Here is a 26,708-nt window from a genome sequence, read left to right as displayed (position 1 = left end):
GTAAAGAGGTCATCCACCTTATTTTCCCCCCAGAAAAATCCAGAGTGGTATGGTCGTTCCCCTTGTTTACTGTCGGCGCAGTGTCAATTCCTCTTTAAAAGGGCATCTGTCAGCAGATTTGCACCTATGACACTGGCTGACCTGTTACATGTACACTTGGCAGCTGAAGGCATTTGTGTTGGCCCCATGTTCATATGTGCCCGCATTGCTGAGAAAAATGATGTTTTCGTATATGCAAATGAGCTTCTTGAAGTAATGGGGGCGTGGCCGTTACACCTAGAGGCTCAGCGCTCTCTGCAACTGCCGCCCCCTCTGCACTTTGATTGACAGGGCCAGACGGTGAAAATGTCATCTCGCCTGGCCCTGTCAATAAACTGCAGAGGGGGCGGCAGTTGGAGAGATTGCCGTTACCCCTAGAGGCTCTGCTCTGACTCCATTGCCCTTAGAGGCTAATTTGCATATATTAAAGCCTCATTTTTCTCAGCAATGCGGGCACATATGAACATGGGACCAACACAGATGGCTTCAGCTGCCAAGTGCACGTGTAACAGGTCAGCCAGTTTCATAGGTACAAATCTGATGCGGGATGCCCTTTAAAGGGCATTTCCACGATTAACCTGCTGATGACCTATCCCTAGGATACACAATCAGATCAGCAGAGATCTGACTCCTGGCACCACCATCAATCAGCTGTTCAAGAGTAGCTCTGTTGCCAAAAATGTGCATTGGACAGAGCCGGTTACTGCCTTACATATCATGTTCACGTCACTGGGGGCAGTGCTGCAGTAGCCGGCTGCTTCCACCACTTCACCATGGATGGATCTTTATAGTTCCTGTGCTGAAGCTATTAACAGCTAATTGGCGTGGACGTTACATTTCTGACCCCTGACAATCAGATAGTGGTTTATAAAGATGTTCAAGACTCCAAAGCAGACTGTATTTGTTTCAGCTAAGAATACTGTCACTTTGCAATGAACACTGTATATAAAAATATTATTGGGGACTGCAGTGAATGGACCCGTGTTGGTTTCTTTACATATATGTGAATAATAGGAATCTACGGACATGCATAGATTTCTCTGATGTGTGAACCTGCATGTAAGCCTCCACCAAACAGTACACGGTTTGGAGTCCTGGGAAATTTTTTAAAATTTTAATTTATGAAGGAAATGCAAAAAAAAAAGACCAATCCACCTTGCACCTCTAGGTCCATAATCTATGAAGAAAGTATTTTGGCAGATAAATTCACCAATGCTTAGCTCCACAATTACCTGGCTGAGAAGAGTCAGCAGCACATGATATAGAACGCAAAAACGTAACATAAAAGTGTATTGTATGAAGCCTGACAGAGTGAAGAATGCATTAAAACTAGAGACCGCTCTTTTCAGACCCTGAACGGGCAGCAGTCATAATTCATACAGATATACTGGAAATCTCACACAGGGCAAAGTGACTTGTATCTAGCACCTGTCATTACCAGCGTGATGCCTTTATAATTCCCTGTGAAGAATATATTAATGACCATGCCATTGAGTCTGTTCACTGCAAGATGCTCCCACACTAAAAATTGTGCTACCAAAGACAAGTGCTATCGTCAAGTTCACCTTTTCATACAGTATACATTTGTTCAGGTTAAATGTGCAACTGTAGGCATTTTCAGGACCGGTAATCATAGAAAACCAGTTTTTCTTTCATCTGTTCACCATACTTTAGACTGGTGAAAGAAAAGTCTGATATGTAGTTTACATCCAGTGTCACAATGAAGGCATTTATATGTTCAAAAGTGCAAATATCAAACAAAAGCTTCCTATAAATGTAATAACATTGGGTGAATGTTAGCACACGCATAGATTACATGAGGTCTTAGAAGCCCTTAAATGGTATAAAGAAGCAATGATTTCATTGGTTGAGAATAGCAGCCCCTTTTCAGCCAGTGCAGGGAAGCGATAGGCATATGTGTAACTGAAAAAGTAGTAAATGTTCTTCTGCAGAATGTTTCCAGAAGCCTGTGCATATGAATGCTGGTGCGGTAGATACACTTCCAAGGATAAAGTGATGTATTTCCAAGGGTACAATGACGCAGATGCTTCATAGGTTAGAAAGTTTCATCATCATTGCAGCTATTTGTCCAATGACCAAATACCTCACAGATATCACAATATGGACGCTCTTCTTTTCTGTTACCATGGAAATTGGAATGAGGTGGAGAGTCAGGAAACTGGGTCTGCGTTGGACACTCTTCTGTGTCGTGGAGATCAAAACAGTCACAGATGTCGCAGAACAAGCGAGGGGGCACTTTCTTTTTGGCTTGAGTACCATTCAAACTGAAATGCAGAAAAGCAAAATGATTACAACATTCAGTAAAAACTTTAGATTTTGATACAGTTTTTAGCCAAAACTAGGAGTTCTACACCTTTTTATTACTGATAATCTATCCTTTGGACACCCGGGTCCCTCGCGATCAGCTATTTGAGAATGCATCGACACTTGTAGCGATGCGGTCTTCTCGCCGTTTCCCACAGGCCAATGACGTCATGACTATTATCCCTGGCCTGGGTGTGGCTCGGCCCCGTTCACTTCAATGGGGATGAGCTGTGCCCGCTGATTAGATGCTGATGATCTATTCAAAAGATAGGTCATCAGTGATAAAAAGGTGTAGAACCCCTTTCAATTTTCAAGCACCTACATACAATCTGTGACATGTGAGAGGGGCATAAAAGTTGATTGAAAGCAAAGTTTTTTTTAGCCACGTGAAACTTCAAAAATCAGATGTTATCAAAGCGTTATGGGATGATTGTGGGATGCCTCCTATTCATTGATGTGTCAGTTACCACTACTTGTCGAAGACTGAGAGGAATAGAATACTTCAACTGAGAGACCTTGGTTTATCGCTCTGGCAGATTGCTACGCGCCTAGGCAAAGATATCAGCACTGTTCAACATTGCATGTCCAGGTGGTGGGGAGAACAACGAGGAACTGGACTGACAGCAAGAAGTGGACAGAAGAGAACCTCTACATGGACGAATTGTCTGATTAGAACAGGGGAGGGGAACCTCCGAACCACGGGCCGCGATTAATTCATGTGGCCCCCTGCCAGAGCATATAGTAAAAATGCTAATGACCGCTTCCATTGTGGAAGCGGTCATTAACATGCGGGAGGCAAGGGAGGTGAGAACAGCACTGCACTAGCTGTACTCACCTTACCTGGTCTTCTTCCAGCCCGTACAATGTCAGGACGTAGCGCACGTAAACGGGCACTATGACCTGACGCTGTGCACTGTCAGGTCACAGTACAGCGCGGTAGGAAGACGACCAGGGAGGGTAAGTGAATCTGCCAAGTGGCAGAGCCGTTGAGAGTTGGAGAGGCAAGTTTATTTTAATTGTCTGATCTGAGGTCTGATTGGATGCTGGGAGGTCTGATAGCGGCTGATTTGAGGGTGGGGAAGGTCTGCTGGGGCCTGATCTGATGGGGGTCTGATCTGAGGTTGGTACAGCACTCTAGATTTTTTTTTTTATTGAAGCACAATTTCTGTAACATACCCCTAAGTCAGTTATATGTTTGACCAAATATAGCAGTCACATTTTTAAGTTGAGAATTTTGTATGGCCCGCAAACAATGTTACGAATATCCAAAAGGCCCTCGGCACCCAAAAAGTTCCCCACCCTTGGATTAGAAGAATGGCGGGTAGTGATCTATTCTTTACTGTAAGTAAAAATGGACATCACATCCTAAGCCTAGGGCAGCAAACAGTGTCTACACAAACCATCAGAAGGCATTAGCATGACATTGGGCTACAGGCCAGACATCCAGCTACTGTACATGTGTTCCATTAACCTCACACCACTGCTCTCAAAGGCTATCATAGTGCACAAAAAGATAACAATGGAGGCTGGAATAGAGGTCTATCCTCTTCAGCGATGAGTCCCACTTTTGTCTCGGATGCAACAATAGCCAAAGATTGGTCTGGAGACCACACAGACGCCACAAAAAAGCGTTACATTGATTTGGTCGTGGAACCAGTGGTGTGATCAATTCTTCAAAGTGTCCAAGGAGCCATTTTTCAGACTGCATGTAGATCGTACTACTGTGAGCAGTCTGCATGGCCTAAACATGCTACCGTGACCAGCAGTATCTCTGGACTTGTCTCCCATCAAGCACAAATGGGATGTCATTGGTCAGCAACTGCAAAGGGAGCAGCCAGCGGCAGATCTTGATTTGTGAGTCATTCAGCATGACCAAACATTCCTCAATCATTAAAAACCATTAATAACCTCACTGATAGCATGCCAAGGCATGTAAGTGCTTGTATTTCTGTGGTTGGTGCTCCTACTTAACCGCTTGCCGCCACGCTAACGCCGAAAGGCGTCATCGCGGCGGCTCTCCCAGGTCACACTAACGCCAATAGGCGTCATCTCGCGAGACGCGAGATTTCCTGTGAACGCGCGCACACAGGCGCGCGCGCTCACAGGAACGGAAGGTAAGCGAGTGGATCTCCAGCCTGCCAGCGGCGATCGCTCGCTGGCAGGCTGGAGATCCGAATTTTTTAACCCCTAACAGGTATATTAGACGCTGTTTTCATAACAGCGTCTAATATACCTCCTACCTGGTCCTCTGGTGGTCCCTTTTGTTAGGATCGACCACCAGAGGACTCAGGTAGGTCAGTACAGTCGCACCAAACACCACACTACACTACACTACACCCCCCCCCCCGTCACTTATTAACCCCTTATAAACCCATGATCACCCCATATAAACTCCCTGATCACCCCCCTGTCATTGATCACCGCCCTGTCATTGATCACCGCCCTGTCATTGATCACCCCCCTGTCATTGATCACCCCCCTGTCATTGATCACCCCCCTGTCAGGCTCCGTTCAGACGTCCGTATGATTTTTACGGATACATGGATCGGATCCGCAAAAAGCATACGGACGTCTGAATGGAGCCTTACAGGGGGGTGATCAATGACAGGCGGGTGATCACCCATATACACTCCCTGATCACCCCCTGTCATTGATCACCCCCCTGTCATTGATCACTCCCCTGTAAGGCTCCATTCAGACGTCCGCATGATTTTTACGGATCCATGGATACATGGATCGGATCCGCAAAACACATGCGGACGTCTGAATGGAGCCTTACAGGGGGTGATCAATGACAGGCGGGTGATCACCCATATACACTCCCTGATCACCCCCCTGTCATTGATAACCCCCCTGTAAGGCTCCATTCAGACGTCCGCATGCGTTTTGTGGATCCGATACATGGATCCGTAAAAAATCATGCGGATGTCTGAATGGAGCCTTACAGGGGGGGTGATCAGTGACAGGGGGGTGATCACCCTGATCACCCCGTCATTGATAACCCCCCTGTAAGGCTCCATTCAGACGTCAGCATGCGTTTTGTGGATCCGATCCATGGATCCGTAAAAAATCATGCGGATGTCTGAATGGAGCCTTACAGGGGGGGTGATCAGTGACAGGGGGGTGATTACCCTGATCACCCCCTGTCATTGATAACCCCCCTGTAAGGCTCCATTCAGACGTCCGCATGCGTTTTGTGGATCCGATCCATGGATCCGTAAAAAATCATGCGGATGTCTGAATGGAGCCTTACAGGGGGGGTGATCAGTGACAGGGGGGTGATCACCCTGATTACCCTGATCACCCCCTGTCATTGATAACCCCCCAGTAAGGCTCCATTCAGACGTCCGCATGCGTTTTGTGGATCCGATCCATGTATCCATGGATCCGTAAAAAATCATGCGGATGTCTGAATGGAGCCTTACAGGGGGGGGGGGGTGATCAGTGACAGGGGGGTGATCACCCTGATTACCCTGATCACCCCTGTCATTGATAACCCCCCTGTAAGGCTCCATTCAGACGTCCGCATGCGTTTTGTGGATCCGATCCATGTATCCATGGATCCGTAAAAAATCATGCGGATGTCTGATTGGAGCCTTACAGGGGGGGGTGATCAGTGACAGGGGGGTGATCACCCTGATTACCCTGATCACCCCCTGTCATTGATAACCCCCCTGTAAGGCTCCATTCAGACGTCCGCATGCGTTTTGTGGATCCGATCCATGGATCCGTAAAAAATCATGCGGATGTCTGAATGGAGCCTTACAGGGGGGGTGATCAGTGACAGGGGGGTGATCACCCTGATTACCCTGATCACCCCCTGTCATTGATAACCCCCCATGTAAGGCTCCATTCAGACGTCCGCATGCGTTTTGTGGATCCGATCCATGTATCCATGGATCCGTAAAAAATCATGCGGATGTCTGAATGGAGCCTTACAGGGGGGGGGGGGTGATCAGTGACAGGGGGGTGATCACCCTGATTACCCTGATCACCCCCTGTCATTGATAACCCCCCTGTAAGGCTCCATTCAGACGTCCGCATGCGTTTTGTGGATCCGATCCATGTATCCATGGATCCGTAAAAAATCATGCGGATGTCTGAATGGAGCCTTACAGGGGGGGGTGATCAGTGACAGGGGGGTGATCACCCTGATTACCCTGATCACGCCCTGTCATTGATAACCCCCCTGTAAGGCTCCATTCAGACGTCCGCATGCGTTTTGTGGATCCGATCCATGGATCCGTAAAAAATCATGCGGATGTCTGAATGGAGCCTTACAGGGGGGGTGATCAGTGACAGGGGGGTGATCACCCTGATTACCCTGATCACCCCCTGTCATTGATAACCCCCCAGTAAGGCTCCATTCAGACGTCCGCATGCGTTTTGTGGATCCGATCCATGGATCCGTAAAAAATCATGCGGATGTCTGAATGGAGCCTTACAGGGGGGGTGATCAGTGACAGGGGGGTGATCACCCTGATCACCCCCTGTCATTGATAACCCCCCTGTAAGGCTCCATTCAGACGTCCGCATGCGTTTTGTGGATCCGATACATGTATCCATGGATCCGTAAAAAATCATGCGGATGTCTGAATGGAGCCTTACAGGGGGGGTGATCAGTGACAGGGGGGTGATCACCCTGATCACCCCCTGTCATTGATAACCCCCCTGTAAGGCTCCATTCAGACGTCCGCATGCGTTCTGTGGATCCGATACATGTATCCATGGATCCGTAAAAAATCATGCGGATGTCTGAATGGAGCCTTACAGGGGGGGTGATCAATGACAGGGGGGTGATCAGGGAGTCTATATGGGTGATCACCCCCCTGTCATTGATCACCCCCCCCCCCCCCACATGTACCCCACATGTGACCCCACTTTGGAAAGAAGACACCCCAAGGTATTCCGTGAGGGGCATATTGAGTCCATGAAAGATTGAAATTTTTGTCCTAAGTTAGCGGAAAGTGAGACTTTGTGAGAAAAAAACTAAAAGAAATCAATATCCGCTAACTTATGCAAAAAAAATAAAAATTCTAGGAACTCGCCATGCCCCTCATTGAATACCTTGGGGTGTCTTCTTTCCAAAGTGGGGTCACATGTGGGGTATTTATACTGCCCTGGCTTTTTAGGGGCCCGAAAGTGTGAGAAGAAGTCTGGGATCCAAATGTCTAAAAATGCCCTCCTAGAAGGAATTTGGGCCCCTTTGCGCATCTAGGCTGCAAAAAAGTGTCACACATGTGGTATCGCCGTACACAGGAGAAGTTGGGGAATGTGTTTTGGGGTGTCATTTTACATATACCCATGCTGGGTGAGAAAAATATCTTAATCAAATGCCAACTTTGTATAAAAAAATGGGAAAAGTTGTCTTTTGCCAAGATATTTCTCTCACCCAGCATGGGTATATGTAAAATGACACCCCAAAACACATTGCCCAACTTCTCCTGAGTACGGCGATACCAGATGTGTGACACTTTTTTGATGCCAAGGTGGGCAAAGGGGCACATATTCCAAAGTGCACCTTTCGGATTTCACCGGTCATTTTTTTTACAGATTTTGATTGCAAAGTACTTCTCACACATTTGGGCCCCTAAATTGCCAGGGCAGTATAACTACGCCACAAGTGACCCCATTTTGGAAAGAAGACACCCCAAGGTATTCCGTGAGGGGCACGGCGAGTTCCTAGAATTTTTTATTTTTTGTCACAAGTTAGCGGAAAATGATGATTTTTCTTTTTTTTTCTTTTTTCCTTACAAAGTCTCATATTCCACTAACTTGCGACAAAAAATAAAAAATTCTAGGAACTCGCCATGCCCCTCACGGAATACCTTGGGGTGTCTTCTTTCCAAAATGGGGTCACTTGTGGCGTAGTTATACTGCCCTGGCAATTTAGGGGCCCAAATGTGTGAAGAACTTTGCAATCAAAATGTGTAAAAAATGCCCTGCAAAATCCGAAAGGTGCACTTTGGAATATGTGCCCCTTTGCCCACCTTGGCAGCAAAAAAGTGTGACACATCTGGTATCGCCGTACTCAGGAGAAGTTGGGGAATGTGTTTTGGGGTGTCATTTTACATATACCCATGCTGGGTGAGAAAAATATCTTGGTCAAATGCCAACTTTGTATAAAAAAATGGGAAAAGTTGTCTTGCCAAGATATTTCTCTCACCCAGCATGGGTATATGTAAAATGACACCCCAAAACACATTCCCCAACTTCTCCTGAGTACGGCGATACCAGATGTGTGACACTTTTTTGATGCCAAGGTGGGCAAAGGGGCACATATTCCAAAGTGCACCTTTCGGATTTCACCGGTCATTTTTTTTACAGATTTTGATTGCAAAGTACTTCTCACACATTTGGGCCCCTAAATTGCCAGGGCAGTATAACTACCCCACAAGTGACCCCATTTTGGAAAGAAGACACCCCAAGGTATTCCGTGAGGGGCATGGCAAGTTTTTAGAATTTTTTATTTTTTGTCGCAAGTTAGTGGAATATGAGACTTTGTAAGAAAAAATAAAAAAAATAAAATCATCATCATTTTCCGCTATCTTGTGACAAAAAATAAAAAGTTCTATGAACTCACTATGCCCATCAGCGAATACCTTAGGGTGTCTACTTTCCGAAATGGGGTCATTTGTGGGGGTTTTCTACTGTTTGGGCATTGTAGAACCTCAGGAATCATGACAGGTGCTCAGAAAGTCAGAGCTGTTTCAAAAAGCGGAAATTCACATTTTTGTACCATAGTTTGTAAATGCTATAACTTTTACCCAAACCATTTTTTTTTTTGCCCAAACATTTTTTTTTTAATCAAAGACATGTAGAACTATAAATTTGGCGAAAAATTTATATATGGATGTCGTTTTTTTTTTGCAAAATTTTACAGCTGAAAGTGAAAAATGTCATTTTTTTGCAAAAAAATCGTTAAATTTCGATTAATAACAAAAAAAGTAAAAATGTCAGCGGCAATGAAATACCACCAAATGAAAGCTCCATTAGTGAGAAGAAAAGGAGGTAAAATTCATTTGGGTGGTAAGTTGCATGACCGAGCAATAAACCGCTAAAGTTGTGGAGTGCCGATTTGTAAAAAAGGGCCTGGTCACTAGGGGGGTATAAACCTGTGGTCCTTAAGTGGTTAACACTGAATAAATCGATTTGTTTTCAATGTTTTGTTTCCATTTTTTTTACCACTTGCATATCATTAAGATATCTATTGATCCTGTGATCTAAATAATTCCATAACTTTTTGGTGCTGCAATTTCAATGAAGTATCTAGAAAATAAATTTAAATCTGTGAGGTATATATGATATAATGTTGAGCAATCTCATGTGGTAGTCTAAAAACAGGTTAGAATTGATCCCTCTAGCACTTCCTAATATAAAGAGTGGCGTTATTTTATATCAACTGTATTGCTGCCCTTCACTGCAACTCAAAAGTCATGGAACAATACTAGTGAGCCAGCCCCCAGAGCCCGAATAGTCACTTGTGGGAGGAGAGAAAGCAATAATGTTCTACAATTGACTAATACTCCATATCCTCCCCAGTTTTAGTACAGGAATGGCAAGTCCACACATGCCACAATTTTCCACTGAGGATTTGGTCTCAAATTTGCATGCATAATTTGCGGAGGATTCTTAGAGGATTTCATTTAGGCTACGCTGAATATGGTGACATTTGCAGGTAAAATCCACATCATTTATGCAACAGAATCAGAAATCTGCAGCAAACTCATTTTTCAGGTCAAATATTTTCCTAGCATGGGAATGAGATTTTTAAAATCTGCAGTGCAAATCCACCAAGGGCAAAACGGTTAGCAAAACTGCTGGTTATCAAGCAGCTGCTTGGAATTTTTTTGTGTGAAAAAAAAATGAAAAAATAAAATAAAAATTATAATATATATATATATATATATATATATATATATATATATATATATATATATATATATATATCTCCCCTCTAATTGGTCTAACCACCTTAAACCTATTGGCCCTTCTGCAGGGTGAGTCATTTTCTATTAGAAATCTTATGTCCTTTTGGTGTACTGCTTAAATTATGCAATTAATATTTGCCTTCTATGTAATATTGAAAATGCAAACCATAGTGTTATACTCTGTACACATCACGTTAAACCCCTACATTTGGCACAGACACTAGGAAACGCTTGGAAGAATATAGAAAAGTATAGTAAACTACAAATTTTTGTGGTTTACTATACTTTTTGTGTAGTACAGTGGCAATGCTTGCCACTGTATTGCATAAACAGTGGCACACACTGAAGCTTTCAGCTAGAGGTACAGTGGAGGAAATAATTATTTGACCCCTCACTGATTTTGTAAGTTTGTCCAATGACAAAGAAATGAAAAGTCTCAGAACAGTATCATTTCAATGGTAGGTTTATTGTAACAGTGGCAGATAGCACATCAAAAGGAAAATCGAAAAAATAACTTTAAATAAAAGATAGCAACTGATTTGCATTTCATTGAGTGAAATAAGTATTTGAACCCTCTAACAAAAAAAGACTTAATACTTGGTGGAAAAACCCTTGTTTGCAAGCACAGAGGTCAAACGTTTCTTGTAATTGATGACCAAGTTTGCGCACATTTTAGGAGGAATGTTGGTCCACTCCTCTTTGCAGATCATCTCTAAATCCCTAAGGTTTCGAGGCTGTCTCTGTGCAACTCTGAGCTTGAGCTCCCTCCATAGGTTTTCGATTGGATTAAGGTCCGGAGACTGACTAGGCCACTCCATGACCTTAATGTGCTTCTTCTTGAGCCACTCCTTTGTTGCCTTTGCTGTATGTTTTGGGTCATTGTCGTGCTGGAACACCCATCCACGACCCATTTTCAGTTTCCTGGCAGAGGGAAGGAGGTTGTCGCTCAGGATTTCACGATACATGGCTCCGTCCATTTTCCCGTTTATGCGAATAAGTTGTCCTGTGCCCTTAGCAGAAAAACACCCCCAAAGCAAAATGTTTCCACCCCCATGCTTGACGGTGGGGACGGTGTTTTGGGGGTCATAGGCAGCATTTTTCTTCCTCCAAACACAGCGAGTTGAGTTAATGCCAAAGAGCTCTATTTTGGTCTCATCAGACCACAGCACCTTCTCCCAGTCACTCTCTGAATCATTCAGGTGTTCATTGGCAAACTTCAGACGGGCCTGCACATGTGCCTTCCTGAGCAGGGGGACCTTGCGAGCCCTGCAGGATTTTAATCCATTGCGGTGTAATGTGTTTCCAATGGTTTTCTTGGTGACTGTGGTCCCTGCTAATTTGAGGTCATTAACTAACTCCTCCCGTGTAGTTCTAGGATGCTTTTTCACCTTTCTCAGAACCATTGACACCCCACGAGGTGAGATCTTGCGTGGAGCCCCAGAGCGAGGTCGATTGATGGTCATTTTGTGCTCCTTCCATTTTCGAACAATCGCACCAACAGTTGTCACCTTCTCTCCCAGCTTCTTGCTAATGGTTTTGTAGCCCATTCCAGCCTTGTGCAGGTCTACAATTTTGTCTCTGACATCCTTGGACAGCTCTTTGGTCTTTCCCATGTTGGAGAGTTTGGAGTCTGCTTGATTGATTGATTCTGTGGACAGGTGTCTTTTATACAGGTGACTAGTTAAGACAGGTGTCCTTAATGAGGGTGACTAATTGAGTAGAAGTGTCTAACCACTCTGTGGGAGCCAGAACTCTTAATGGTTGGTAGGGGTTCAAATACTTATTTCACTCAATGAAATGCAAATCAGTTGCTATCTTTTATTTAAAGTTATTTTTTCGATTTTCCTTTTGATGTGCTATCTGCCACTGTTACAATAAACCTACCATTGAAATGATACTGTTCTGAGACTTTTCATTTCTTTGTCATTGGACAAACTTACAAAATCAGTGAGGGGTCAAATAATTATTTCCTCCACTGTATATGTCAGGAAACCTTCCCAAAGTATACATCCGATGCAATACTACAAATACCTGTCATGGTTATCCATATCTTCCAGATTGTTTCCATTCAGCGACGCTTCGACCATCTTGTCAATCTTTTGTTTTAAATCATCATTTTTTCTTTGAAGGTCAATGATGACAGAATTGAGAAATTCAATCTAGTATTAAAACACAAAAGATTGCTTCACTCATTGAGAACAATTCAAATACATCAGGATCACAATTTAAGCTAATATTTTAATCAAATGGTTGAGCCCTCAGAAATTCACACAATACTTGTATAGACATCTATACTGTGATGCTGTGCTTTCCAAAGCTGGCACTAGCAATATAATAGTTACCATTCCCTTGTGATCGGAGATAGAGGCTCTGAATGGTGCATCCATCGCAGATGTGCACAAAGCCTCATCAATATATACCATTGTACTAACATAAAATACATGCTTACAGGGTAACAATCTATGCCTGAATTAAGAGAGTCAATCATGCTGTCACTGTGTTACTTACACACATAGGAATAATACAGGCAAAGACATACCCTGCATGTAAACAGGCGTTAGCATTGCTGACAGTGTTTGCAAATGCAATTAAAGGAATATCTACAAAAGTTGGATGCACCCATAATAGTTAGTGGATTGGTTTATTGACCACCATAATTTTTTTTAGGTTATTTTTACTATTACACAGACAACATTTCTCATGTCATTCTAGATTGCCTTCCTGACCACATGTAACGGCTGCTTGTACCAGTCACTATGGGTACAAAAGTGCTGCTTTGTGACCCTTTCAGTGTAAGGCTCACAAACATCATACCCTCTGCATTGCCAGCACAATTTTGAGGTACTTTTTGTTTCTGTCCTGCAGTTGATTCCTGGTACATTTATCAATCCTACATACACAGGGGTTATATAGACATAGATTAACTAATATTCTATACCTGGCCTTCCATGGATGACTTTTCCTCCAGGTACTGACTGTTGAATGAGGCATCACCTAATATAAATAGAAAGTGAAAATTAAATAATAAAATTAATAAATAAAAATTAATAAAATTGAATTTCAGATAAAATCTTTATATTTAGGCCTTTTATGTGCAGTGGGTGCTGTTCGGAAGATGCAGACATTCAAATGAATAGCTGGATGCTGAAGTCTTCCAGAGTAGCTTTCCATGCTGGCTCATAGAGGATAGTACTGTATGGCGACCCCATCTATGATGTCCTTATGATATAATAGTGCAGATTGACTGGAGATGTCTTCATAAGGGTACATTCACACTAGCGTTAAAGTTTTCCGGTATTGAGTTCCGCCCTAGAGGCTCAATTCCTGGAAAAAAAACGCTTCCGTTTTGTCCTAATGCATTCTGAATGGAAAGCATTACGTTCAGTATGCATCAGGATGTCTTCAGTTCAGTCACTTTTACTGTATTTGGCCGGAGAAAATACTGCAGCAAAATTCCAGAACACTTGCCGGAATGCCGGCATTATTTTCCGTTGAAATGTATTAATGCCGGTTCAGGTACCAAGTGTTCTGGAAAAACGGATCTGGTTTTCCAGTCTGCGCAGACCCTTAAAAATGTGAAAACATTTTTTATACCGTATCCGTTTTTCGGAGAGATGGATCCGGTATTTCAATGCATTTGTGAAACGGATCCGCACCCAGAAACAAATGATATCCGTTTGCACACGGATTTCCGGATCCAGCAGGCAGTTCCAGCAACGGAACTGCCTGACGGATTCCTCTAACGCTAGTGTGAAAGTACCCTTAAACAACCCTTTTAAAGTGTAGATATGGTTTCTGTAAATGCAGAAGAGTGACCAAGCTCTTCCTAGTGTGATGTGAAGTGTTGCACTTGGTGCTAGCTAAGGCCTGTTTTACATTTGCGATAAACAGATCCGAGGCGTAGAAAATTGTGTAAGCAAACTAAATTTATGATTAAAATTGGCATAGCTAAGATGCAAAACTTTGCTTTCACTGGACTTGCACTCCTAAATTCTGCACTCTGTCATGTTACTAGGACATAAGATTTGGGTATGGTGGTAGTGAGAAACCCTTACCTGATGAGTTTGACAGATTGCTGAGTTGTGTTTTGTTCTCATCCAGTTGCTTCTCGAGGCTTTGCACTTTTTTCTCCAACTTGAGTTTTTCAGACTCCAGTGACTTTACTGCTGACTGTAAGGTTTTTGCAGATTCATTCTCTCCCCGAAGCAATGTAATCTAAAGTACAAAAATATTGAATTGTTCTTACATATCTTTTAAGGGTAAAAATGTTGAATATGACATAATACATACAGATATTGCGCATGCTCCATGTCTGAAGTCAATAAAGGACATTTTCTTAAACTCTCCCTTTCTGTAAGTTATGCCACCTTCCAATAAAACCAAAAGATAAAGTGATCTCATCTTTTAGCTAGCCTATCATATTATAAGGTAGCACATTAATTCACATTTCTCAGGATACAAACCTTTGCACTCATAGTATGAACTGAAATATTAAGACTATAACTTGAAGTGTGCTTCCTCTCTGTGCAGCATTTGAATAGTCCTACTGCTATCATTGCTGTAAATGGTGCCACCTACTGCTGAGGATTATGGTCTCCTATTGATTCGAGGATGAAAAAGCTATTGTGTCATGGGCTTGTCAGCTGCACTGAAGGCTTCTTGCACAGTATTCACTTATTTCAAGCCTCAGTCACTGACAATCAAGCTCACAAGACTGCAGTTGCATTATTGTAAATTGTTGCACTACAGTTTATGTATTAAGAGTCTACCACATTTATACAATACTAGATATTTAGCCCGTTACAATAACGGGCGCTAGAAAGGGCCGCCGCTGTGCGACTGTTCCCGGTGATGACAGCCGCCACTTCCTGCTCCTCCCCGTCTTCCATCTCACCGCCCGTTCCCTCTACTCCTTGCAAAACTGAAAACAAAACTTTTCGCAATCAGAGTCACTTTCGCTTCTGGTTGCGGCTCCGGCTGCTCGTGCCGCCTGTCATGTGCCCAGGCGGTTGTATGTGGGGCAGCGGTGATTGGGAGGCGCGCTGGTGTGGGCGGTGTGTGGTGCGCCGTGTGTTGATTGGCCGGCGCACAGCGCATGCACATTTCAACAATCGGCACACATGCACTGACACCAGCACGCACACAGGGCTTTTATTAGTATAAATAAAATATTTATAAGTGTTATAGCTGTGGCATATACAAGGTCCCCAAATGTAAATTACTGAGCGCCAGGAGCTTTTAGCACTCTAGGTTTCCCCCTTTTTTGGGGCATTCTATAAAAATGTACTTGTCTACAGTGCATGTGACATAACAGTGGCCTTTACCATAGGAAAGCAGGACACATTATATGAGGCAAAAGACCTACCGTTGAAATTCTATTACACCCAATAAAAGCTAGACACTGTGAAATATGGGGTGCAGACAAAGGGGCAGAATAAGGCTTCAGAAACCCAAAGGAAATAGAAATTCACCCATACCTCTTTCCTGAGTCTTTCTAGTTCTTTGTCCTTCTCTGTGATCAAGGCACTCGTACTGGTGAGAGATTTCTGTAGAATTGTCTTCTCTTCATCAAACTCTTTCTTAATAATAGATTCCCTGCACAAAAACAAATCAGAAACCAAACAAGAAGGAAATGACTAGAGACAACGTGTATGGTTTACCTGCACTTATTTCTAACTTGCTACGTGGGATTGTTAACTACAGCTGAAAGGGTATCTTCATCTTTGAATCCAATTGTACAGTTAGATATCTACATTACTTATCATGTATTGATCATTTGTTATAGTCCACAGCTCATTCACAATTCCGCTGGTCACTATCAAATAAAAAAGCGTGCACCTAGCTGATGTCCTAAAACAGAGCGACAGCTTTTCCTACATGATGACTTGACCAGGTATACAGACTACTCTTCACAGAATACTGATCACCAGAGCGACCTTTACTGTATGCAGACTGCGAGTCAAGGAGCTAAAGAGACTATTACAAGGCTGTAACTCAGGATCAGTACAATAAGTAATGCAAATTATTTACAAAGTCAGTCAAAGTTTTTTTTTTATATATAGTAAAATGTTCAAAGGTGGACATTCCCTTTAAACTGAGCATCGGATTAATGGAAAGGTATAATAAGACTTTCTAAATGGCACACAAAACCTATAAACAACAAAAAGGTCAAACTATCATAGAAAAAAAAGCAATACATTTTACAAAAAAAGTGCAAAGTCAAGGCATCCTATACAAATAGTGGACTGTTTTAGGAAGCATATGAAATAACTGTACTCCATGATGCAAGGGTTACCAAATAAATTGCCTAGTCAAGATATAAGACTTGAGCCATTTCATTTTTAAGATGGCACCGTATAGCATATTTTACAGCCAACACTCCTGCTGTCTAGATGAATAGTACTGTGCGTTACAGGCTGGTGCAGGACATCTGATGTTCAGCTGTACAGCTTAGTTATTTAAACATTGAAATCAAGCATTTTAGAGGCCAGTAAAATATTAGAATTCATGCTCTATCAGGAAATACCGGTAAAGGTCTGAAAGAGTAGCAACACCATTAATATGTGACACTATAACAAAGTCACATTGTCACAAATGATGCTATACTCCTGTCTCTAGAATAGGAATAGGTCTATTTCATATAACACTAAAACAGCCCATGCATTCTACAGAATGCCTTCTTCATGTAAAAATGCCTGAATGTTTAAACATATATATTATATATTTGTCACTTTTTTTTTTTACTCATCTACATTTTGCTGGAAGTCTATCAGAAGTTACCAAGCCACATATAATATCATGCACAGCTTTACGGCACAATAAGCATGCAAAGCATTGGGTATGATGATGGAAGGATCAGATGGTCCTCTACAGTAGTATTACCAACTACTGCACCCTACAAAAGTCACAGTTCACAAGTCTAGAAATCAATATGCTAAAGTGAAGCAGGCTGAGTAGTTTTATCGGAAAAGGTTCAGTAAAACCTGTAATTTATACATTTAAATTCCTCCTCATTCTGGTCTTTGAAGTCCAGGAGTCGGTCCCATCAGCCTTCCCTCTATGACTGTGTATACAGAGGTAGTTGTTAATCACTGATAGGACCCCTTCTTGACTTCAAAGCCCAGAATGAGCAGGAATATAAATAAATGCAATACTGGTTATACTGAATCTTTTCCCATAAAACGATATAATGAATCTGCTCAGCACCTCCTGCTCTAGAACACTGCCTTCAGATTATTTGGGATTTTCATGGTGACAGGTTCCCTTTGAGTAGTTTCCAAATTTCTCACTATGTGAGAGGAATGTTTTTAATAAGAGTGCAGTGTCAAAGAAAATTCAGCATGATTAAAAGATTAAACTGTACTAATTGCGCACATCATTAATAGCGTTCCGCCAGGAGCTATAAATTAGGACTGTTGACACATGTCAATCCATTTTCTTTTGGTCTTACAAAATCAGAGCAGTAATCTCAAGACCTTCAACTTCCAACACATGAAAACACAATGCTGTTTCCAACAAATCTAAAAGAAGCAGAACATACTATTGACTCTGCGCACACACAAACCAAGTGCAGAATCTAAGCCTACCTGGCACTAACTGAGGAAACAAACTAAACAAAGAAAACCATGGAACACTACACTGACCAAGCTCATGTGAGAAACTACACTGTTTCCAGGGTGAAAAGTGTCTGGCTATTTTTATAGGGGACATAAACCTTCACGCAAAGTACAAAAAGTGAAGAAGCACTTCTTAGAGATCTGCACCTTCCGCTTACATTGGCTTTGCTTTGGAGACATGAGGAGTACAGATCTTATATACTTTCTATCAATCCATACTCTGCATGCTAAAAAAGAAGAGCTGATCCTATGCAAGAGGAAGGTGGAGATCACTCTGAGAAGGGCTGCTGCGCCTTCTGTGCAGGTTTAGGTACCCTTTAAAGGTTATCACCAGATATAACCTTTCATTTTAAGAGACCTGTAGGATACACTGAAAAAGAAATTAGTGGTGCCAGTTGATGCAACCCGATCCCTTTGATTGGTGTGTGTTGCACAATGTATATGCATGGCATGGATTGCCCTATAACACTATGAATGGAGCAGCAATGCGCATTCTTCACCACCACTACATTCAACCCAACCACGGTGAGGAAGAATGGAGGACTTGGGGCCCACTGTCTTGTTATCGGCGGTGGTTCAAGTGGCAGGGTCCAAAAGATCACCTTTTCTGGGAAACCCCTTTAAAGGTGTTTTCCAACTAACACTTATCCCCATTCACAGAATTGGTGTATGATCACTGGGGATGACTTATTCCCGAGGGTCTCAGTCTTCATGATCACTGAGAGTCTCAGTCAAACCCTCAGAGATCTTATACTAATATCCCCTACCTGTGTATAAGGCATACATATTGTTAGTCAAAAAAAACCTTAAAGGAATCAAAACATGTCAGAACAATGTGAGCCACATCAGGCGGAGACTGGACTGAGATTTGTACATTTCTGTTGAAGTCTATGGGTGTTATGGAAGAAGCCCAAAAAGATTGAAGAATGGTTTACATAACTCCCATACATTAGAATACAGCGAGCTTCAAACACTACCAAGAACAAGTTAGGTATATTTGGCTTGTGGGTGAAATTTCAGGATGAACCTAAAATGAAGAGGTGAACTTAACCCCTTAGTGACCACTAATACGCCTTTTTACTTCCGTAAACGAAACATAGGGTTTTTTAGCTTAACAACTGGCTTTAATCAATCAATACATGTACCCAAAATGGTGCATTAAAAACTAGAACTTGTCCTGCAAAAATAAGACCTCATACAAGTACATTGATGAAAAAACTAAAAAGTTATAGCTTTTGGAATGCGATTAAAAAAAATAAAAATCTGAGTGGTCACTAAGGGGTTAACGTAACCTTCTCTAAACCTTTGAATGCACATGTCCAACTGTTCAATGTTTCAGTACTTTTTGCACAACTTGATGTTCTCTAACAAGGAGCTGACCGGCAAAATTCACAACAGGTGTTTAATCCATGAAATGCCCAATAAATTTCCTGGTTCAATTAGAATTGTTATGTAAACGATCCTCCTCATCATGCTGTTCACATTTTGATATCATGAAACCAAGATGACATCTAATAATTGATCAAAAGTACCTCGACCTTGCGAGGCTTCAAACAGGAAGGGGCCACTGAGCTTAGAGTGTTACAGAATGTCATCAGCAGGTTGCAACAGAGAGACTGGAAGAGTCACAGAAAGGCATAGAATTGGACGTCCTTTGGCTACATCCCACACTTATGACTGCTTCATTGTAAATAATGCCCTGAGGATCCGGATGATGAATGCCACACAACTCCAGGGACATTTAAGGGAGGTGAGAGGCAGCCAAATGTCACATCTGACCATTCAAAACTGTTTACATCAGCGTGGGCTGCGTGCTAGATGACCTGCAAGGGTACCTGACCACACCACCAAGGACCAGTAGGCCTTAGTGCTATTCACTGATGAAAGTAAATTCACACTGAGCAGAAATGATGGCCACCAACGATGTTAGAGACGTCAAGGAGAGCACTATGCATCAGCCACTGTTGTCACCAGCAAGCCTTTGGTGGTGGTGTTTCAGTGTGGGCAAGTGTTGTGTCTAGTCAATACAGACCTGCCCTACACTTTGTGAATGGTACAGTGACAAGCCCATACTACTTGAATAATATCATTAATCCAGTCATTGTGCCTCTGCATGAACCTGACAGGTCGAATTTGATCTTTATGGACGACAATGCGCCAGCTCATCGAGGTCGAATTATTAGGGAACGGCTGCTGGAGACTGGGGTACCTAAAATAGAGTGGCCTGCACTTTCCCCAGACCTGAATCAGATTGAAAACCTATGGGATCAGCTGAGTTGCCGTTTACAGGCTCGTAACCCTGTACCCCTTCAAGAAGGGTGGGATGCCATGCCTCAGCAGACAATAAGTTGACTTGTGAACAGCATAAGACGTTGTTGGCAAGCTGCAACTGTTGCTCAAGGCTACAGGACAAGTTATTGAGACACTGACATTTTTTGTGGGGGTATACCCAACGTGGTTGTTGACTTTTGTTTCAATAAATAGTTTGAGATGAAGAAATCACCATTGCATGCTTCTACTTAAATGCCTTACTTTCACATTATAATATCACTGTACTGTGAACTTTAAAGGGACACTGAAAGGCCCAATAAGCATATTTAGGTATATATATGTATATAACAGTACAGGTCTTATAAAGTGTATTAAAATCATCTAAGTATCCCCCCTGTCCACCTTATAAATACAGTAAACTGAAGTTTTATAACCTGCTTGAATAGTCTTCAATCTGCCCAAGGGGCAGCGTTTCATCTCCACTTGCGCCCAGCCAGCCGCCCCCAACTGCCGTTTTGAAGCGCCGCCCAGCTTATCAATATTCACTTCGCTGGGCGGCTACTACTTTCCCCGACTGCACAAGATCCGGCGCATGCCCAATACAATCCTATGGGCATCGGCCTCCGTCTTATCTTCAGCGCATGCGCCCGGCACCCTCACTGGCCGGGATCACATCGCGCCTGCGTTCAGTCAGCATCTTCGAGGCCGCTACAGCCTCTTCGGTATGCGCATGCGCCGGGCACTGTTCAGCGCAGCGCTTCAGAGCGGGGACAGTAGTAGCCGCCCAGCAAAGTGAATATTGATGAGCTGGGCGGTGCTTCAAAACGGCAGTTGGGGGCGGCTGGCTGGGCGCAAGTGGAGATGAAACGCCGCCCCTTGGGCAGATTGAAGACGATTCAAGCAGGTTATAAAACTTCAGTTTACTGTATTTATAAGGTGGACAGGGGGGATACTTAGATGATTTTAATACACTTTATTAGACCTGTACTGTCATATATATACCTAAATATGCTTATTGGGCCTGTCCGTGTCCCTTTAAGTTTTCCATAAATTTCACCCGAAAGCCAAATATCCCTAACTTTTTGTGAGTAGTGTATATGTACATCTCTCTAGTCAGTCTCTGCCTCAGAAGGTGGGATGTAGAATTCTACCAATATATGAGGGTTCCAGAGGGTCTTATGGATATACTATAAAATGTCTTTCATGGGCAAAACCCTTGAGCCTTTTTATATATAACCTGGATAACCCCTTTAAAAGGGAATTCCAATGTGGGACATTTATGGCATATCCACATGGAAGGCTCGTGCAGAAAGAGCCGCGCAAGCAGCTCAAACTAGATTCTCTTACTATAAGGAAAGGTAAAGATGTCTTTTTTATCTGGTGATAGATAGATTCAGCTTCCCAAGAAACCCAGTTGCTTATTTTACATATATTTCCATATTTGGGTATAACAAATGCCATTGTTCTAAGTGACAGCTTATTGCATTTATCTGTCAGGAAATAGAAGGCTTAGATGAAAGGTACTTTCAAGAAGGAAGCATCTACATTACTGGGTAGCTGAACATCTGATCACTGTTTAAGAATGCAACTGAGTGTTAAGACTACAACTCCCAGCATGCTCTATGTTGCAATAACCTACTCTAATGGATCACAGATTCTCCTCTTATTAAGCATAAACATTCAGTAATGAAACATGTACCTTACTGTATTACTGGGTAAGCTTAAAAATGCAAGATAATAAAGACCACATGTTAGAAAACATGAAAAGGAGGGGGGAAAAATGTGATAAAGGTAGGAAAATATTTTTTTTTCCTTTTTTCTGTTGAAAAAATAATTTATGGCTATTTTATTTTTATTTATTTTTTTACAAAAACAGAAGCAAGACACTTTAGGACATATGCAGCCAAAATACGTACAACGATGCTGTACTAAAAAAAATATATGTGAAATAAAAAATAAAAAGACTATTTGTTGTAACGTGGATAGACTTTCTTCAGTCTTACCATTAAAGACACACAGATATAGCAAAGGAAGCAAAAGTAGAAAGGGAGAAAGGAATGGGATGAGCATTGATTAGCAGCGCAAGCTGGAAGACAGCAGGACAGTTTGCAATCCACAACGATTCAATTTCATTTCAGGAATAGGAAAGATCCATTTCATTTAAACACCAAGTACACCACCTTTCAGTTCTCAGATGCCTTATGCCAAGGCGAGAGCACTGTCTAGAGGATATTAGCACCACAAAATGGGAGAATTAATATGTACAAAGGAATCATACACCAAAAAAAATAATCTTTATATCTAAATATTGATTTGCACATCAAACATGAAGCAGAATATTTCAGGGGCAAAACAAAGTTTATTTTTATTTTTTTATTTTTTTTAAATAAAGGTTCATCATGAAAGATAAAAAGATTATTTAAAGACAAGTCACTATTTCAGACTTCTTTAAAGGCAACCGGTCACCTGGATTTTGGGTATAGAGCTGAGGACATGGGCTGCTAGATGGCCGCTAGCACATCAGCAATACCCAGTCCCCATAGCTCTGTGTGCTTTTATTGTGTAAAAAAAAACGGATTTGATACATATGCAAATGAACCTGAGATGAGTCCTGTCCCTGACTCATCTCACATACAGGACTCATCTCAGGTTCATTTGCATATGTATCAAATCGTTTTTTCTTTTACACAATAAAAGCACACAGAGCTATGGGGACAGGGTATTGTGGATGTGCTAGCGGCCATCTAGCAACCCATGTCCTCAGCTTTATACACAAAATTCCAGTGTCGGGTTACCTTTAAATAAGTGCATCAGTGTAGTGCCCTGTACAGTTACACTGGCAAGTAAACAACCCCAAAAAGCGCAAATAGAGGCTGAAAATAAAATTGTGGGTAACAGGATCCATCCCAGCGAGGTTAGGCTAGTTTCACACCAGCGCTTTTGTATCTGGCAGGCTGTTTCACCAAGGAACAGCCTGCGAGATCTCTCTGCATTCCATACAACGGTTTTCATTTGGTCGATTCTCACCGGGTTGCGGCTGGAACTCCATCAGTCCCCATTATAGTTGATGGGGCTGGCAGGTATCAGGTGGAGTCCAGCAATGCCAGATCCAGATGTGTGAACCTAGCTTAAGGCTACTTTCACACTAGCGTTAATATTTTCCGGTATTGAGATCCGTTTTGTCTCCATTCATTGTCAATGGGGACTAAATGTAACTGAACAGAACAGAATGCTCCAAAATGCATTCCGTTCTCATAGCGGAGAGCAAACCACAGCACACTGCAGTTTGCTTTCCGTCCTGGGATTCCGTCCTGACACAATAGAAAACGCTAGTGTGAAAGTAGCCTTAGGCGTTTGAAAAGGATCAAATGATATACAGCCAATTACTGTTTAAGACCAGGAGTCAAAGGGAACCTGTCACATTGAAATGCAGCCCAATCTGCAGGCAGCATGTTGTAGAGCAGGAGGACCTGAGCAGATAAATATACAATTTTGTGGGGGGAAAATTCAATGAAACATGTTTTTTAATCCCTGCTCATTCTATGCTTAGTAGTCCAGTGGGTGGATTGACAGTCTTTCTGAGGGCCATATACAGACAGCCATCAGTCACTGAGTAGGACTGAGCATTGAATCCCTCAGAGCAGGGATAAAAATGAATAAAATGCATGTTACACTGAATCTTTGACCATACTGCTCAAACTCTTTTTGCAGCATTTTCAATGTGCTAGGTTTCCTTCAAAATCTGCATCCCTTGACCCTTTTCAGAACTGCTCGTTTGCTAAAAGGGATCCCGTTGTATCATATGACCCCACAGAACCAGGAAGGGCTTCCTTCCCCATTTTGTACTTATGGGGTTGTGTGGAGGGTGCAATTAAACTCGCTAGTATAACACTGTTCATGCATTACAGCGATGCGCTTGATTAAAGCATACTTGTCTACTTTTAATTATTCATTTCAGGGAGATTTACAATCTGGCAATTTTAAGTATGGGTCACATTCTCATAATGACCACATCAACACAGCCATTTTATTAAGGGCTCATGCACATGAGTGCAAGTGCTCAGTGCCAGTACTGTGGACCGTAAACGACTGGTCCGCAATATATGGGCACTGGCCGTGTGTACTCCGTGATGCGGATGCCGCCATTGACCTAAATGGGTCCACAATCTTCATCTATCTTTTGCTGAGTGGAGGCACTGATCAGAAGCCCACGGAAGCACTACGAATTGCTTCCGTGGGATTTCGGTCCATGCCTCCGCACTACAAAAAAAAATGGAACACATCCTATTTTTTTGCAGTGCAGAACGTATCTTGCGGATTGTAGACACATTCAAGTGAATTGGTCTACATTTGCAAATCGCCTGCACTCGGCCAGTACCCGTGCATTGCAGACTGCTATTTGTTGTCCACAGCATGGGCACGGGATACGCATGCTGGTGTTCATGAGCCCTTACAGAATGGTGCTCCCAATAAACTAAACTGCCAGCACAGTGCTTCGCACAGCCATAGGATACAATATGTAGTCACTACTTGTGGAGGGCTCACTAATTAAATAGTAGTCAATGGCAACAATATAAATATACATAGGGCTATAAACCTGTGTAGGAAATCTGCCTGCTCTGCAGAATCCAAAAGTTTCCTCCAATTTTAGGAAACTCGTACAATCTGGCATTAGGCAAGTATGCATTAAAGAGGTCTGTCATAGTGCTATATAGCAATATATTATTAAACAGAACATAAACCATATACAGTTTTGTGACTGCAGTCAGGCAGTAAATCATATGCATATTTTCATTTTGGTGGGCATGATCCAGAGACATGTATATTATAACATGCACTACTTAGAGGTGCCTGTGGTGATATGGGTACAACAAAGGGTCTATATGGCTTTCATAGTTTCTAGGACGTTCACAGAAGTTCCTGGTTGGCTTGGATTGTATCCTCTGGCCTATGCTAGTTATCTCAATATACAGGGTGGGCCATTTATATGGATACACCTTAATAAAATGGGAATGGTTGGTGATATTAACTTCCTGTTTGTGGCACATTAGTATATGTGAGGGGGGAAACTTTTCAAGATGGGTGGTGACCATGGCGGCCATTTTGAAGTCGGCCATTTTGAATCCAACTTTAGTTTTTTCAATAGGAAGAGGGTCATGTGACACATCAAACTTATTGGGAATTTCACAAGAAAAACAATGGTGTGCTTGGTTTTAACGTAACTTTATTCTTTCATGAGTTATTTACAAGTTTCTGACCACTTAAAATGTGTTCAATGTGCTGCCCATTGTGTTGGATTGTCAATGCAACCTCTTCTCCCACTCTTCACACACTGATAGCAGGAGAAATGCTAGCACAGGCTTCCAGTATCCGTAGTTTCAGGTGCTGCACATCTCGTATCTTCACAGCATGCTGTGAAGATACGAGATGTGCAGCACCTGAAACTACGGATACTGGAAGCCTGTGCTAGCATTTCTCCTGCTATCAGTGTGTGAAGAGTGGGAGAAGAGGTTGCATTGACAATCCAACACAATGGGCAGCACATTGAACACATTTTATAAGTGGTCAGAAACTTGTAAAAACTCATGAAAGAATAAAGTTACGTTAAAACCAAGCACACCATTGTTTTTCTTGTGAAATTCCCAATAAGTTTGATGTGTCACATGACCCTCTTCCTATTGAAAAAACTAAAGTTGGATTCAAAATGGCCGACTTCAAAATGGCCGCCATGGTCACCACCCATCTTGAAAAGTTTCCCCCCTCACATATACTAATGTGCCACAAACAGGAAGTTAATATCACCAACCATTCCCATTTTTTTAAGGTGTATCCATATAAATGGCCCACCCCGTACTTCGATTTGGGATATTTAGTAAGCATGACCATGTTTTTCTCATAAAAATGCAAGATGAAAAGAACCCAACAGGAGCAGAATCTGTATGCAAAAATCTCTGGACACAGGCCCATTTACATTGCACGCTGTATTCAGAAATGTGGAAAACTACTTTCACAAGTAAACTGCTATATTTATGCTTTCAAAGGGAATGATTTAAAATGGCTGTCTGCAACCTGTACTAGAATGTGAGCAGGACTTGTTGCCTCCACTTACACAGCTACCTAGGGGATATGAGGCCTCACTATACACTACAACAAATGGCAATGATGCAATCCTGCATATGATATGTCATCATGGCTGAGCAGCCTAACAGGAACACTCACCAATATGTAGTTTATGCAAGTGCCAGAGTGTAGTGTGTAGTGAGGCCCTGACCCCTCACCCTCCCTAGGAGCTCTAAGTGGAGGCCACCGGTCCTGCTCACATTCTAGGACAGGTTTCTGGTGTCCATTTTAAATCATTCCCAGAGAACCCCTTTAACTCCCATTGTAGTGATTACTCCCTTATCTCATAGAAGGGGAGGGCGAACAACCTACTGCACAAGGTTTCTAGGAGCAGGCTGATGTGTCAATGACATTATGCCCTGTATGGCTAACATCGCACCAATATAGCACTAAAGAAACATTTTCT

The 26,708-nt window shown here is 42.5% G+C and overlaps 1 protein-coding gene across 6 annotated transcripts in view; it reads right to left on the bottom strand.

Annotated features, from left to right (window-relative positions):
• Positions 1 to 251: 251 nt before the first annotated feature.
• CLIP1 (CAP-Gly domain containing linker protein 1) overlaps positions 252 to 26,708 on the bottom strand; it is a 123,842-nt gene continuing 97,385 nt past the window's right edge. For 5 of the 6 annotated variants that reach the window (XM_044275728.1, XM_044275724.1, XM_044275726.1 and 2 more), the window contains 5 exons: positions 15,773 to 15,890; positions 14,351 to 14,510; positions 13,234 to 13,289; positions 12,327 to 12,454; positions 252 to 2,324 (listed from right to left, as the gene is read on the bottom strand). In XM_044275728.1, coding sequence (XP_044131663.1) covers positions 2,096 to 2,324; positions 12,327 to 12,454; positions 13,234 to 13,289; positions 14,351 to 14,510; positions 15,773 to 15,890 — 691 coding nt within the window. In that variant the 3' untranslated portion in view covers positions 252 to 2,095. Of the gene's footprint in view, positions 2,325 to 12,326; positions 12,455 to 13,233; positions 13,290 to 14,350; positions 14,511 to 15,772; positions 15,893 to 26,708 lie in introns of those variants that run through there. The other variant, XR_006387409.1, reaches the window with a different exon arrangement.

The sequence above is a fragment of the Bufo gargarizans genome, chromosome 1, assembly GCF_014858855.1.
Source record: "Bufo gargarizans isolate SCDJY-AF-19 chromosome 1, ASM1485885v1, whole genome shotgun sequence".
In the NCBI taxonomy this organism is placed as follows: domain Eukaryota; kingdom Metazoa; phylum Chordata; class Amphibia; order Anura; family Bufonidae; genus Bufo; species Bufo gargarizans.
This window is presented reverse-complemented; position numbering and strand designations above follow the sequence as displayed.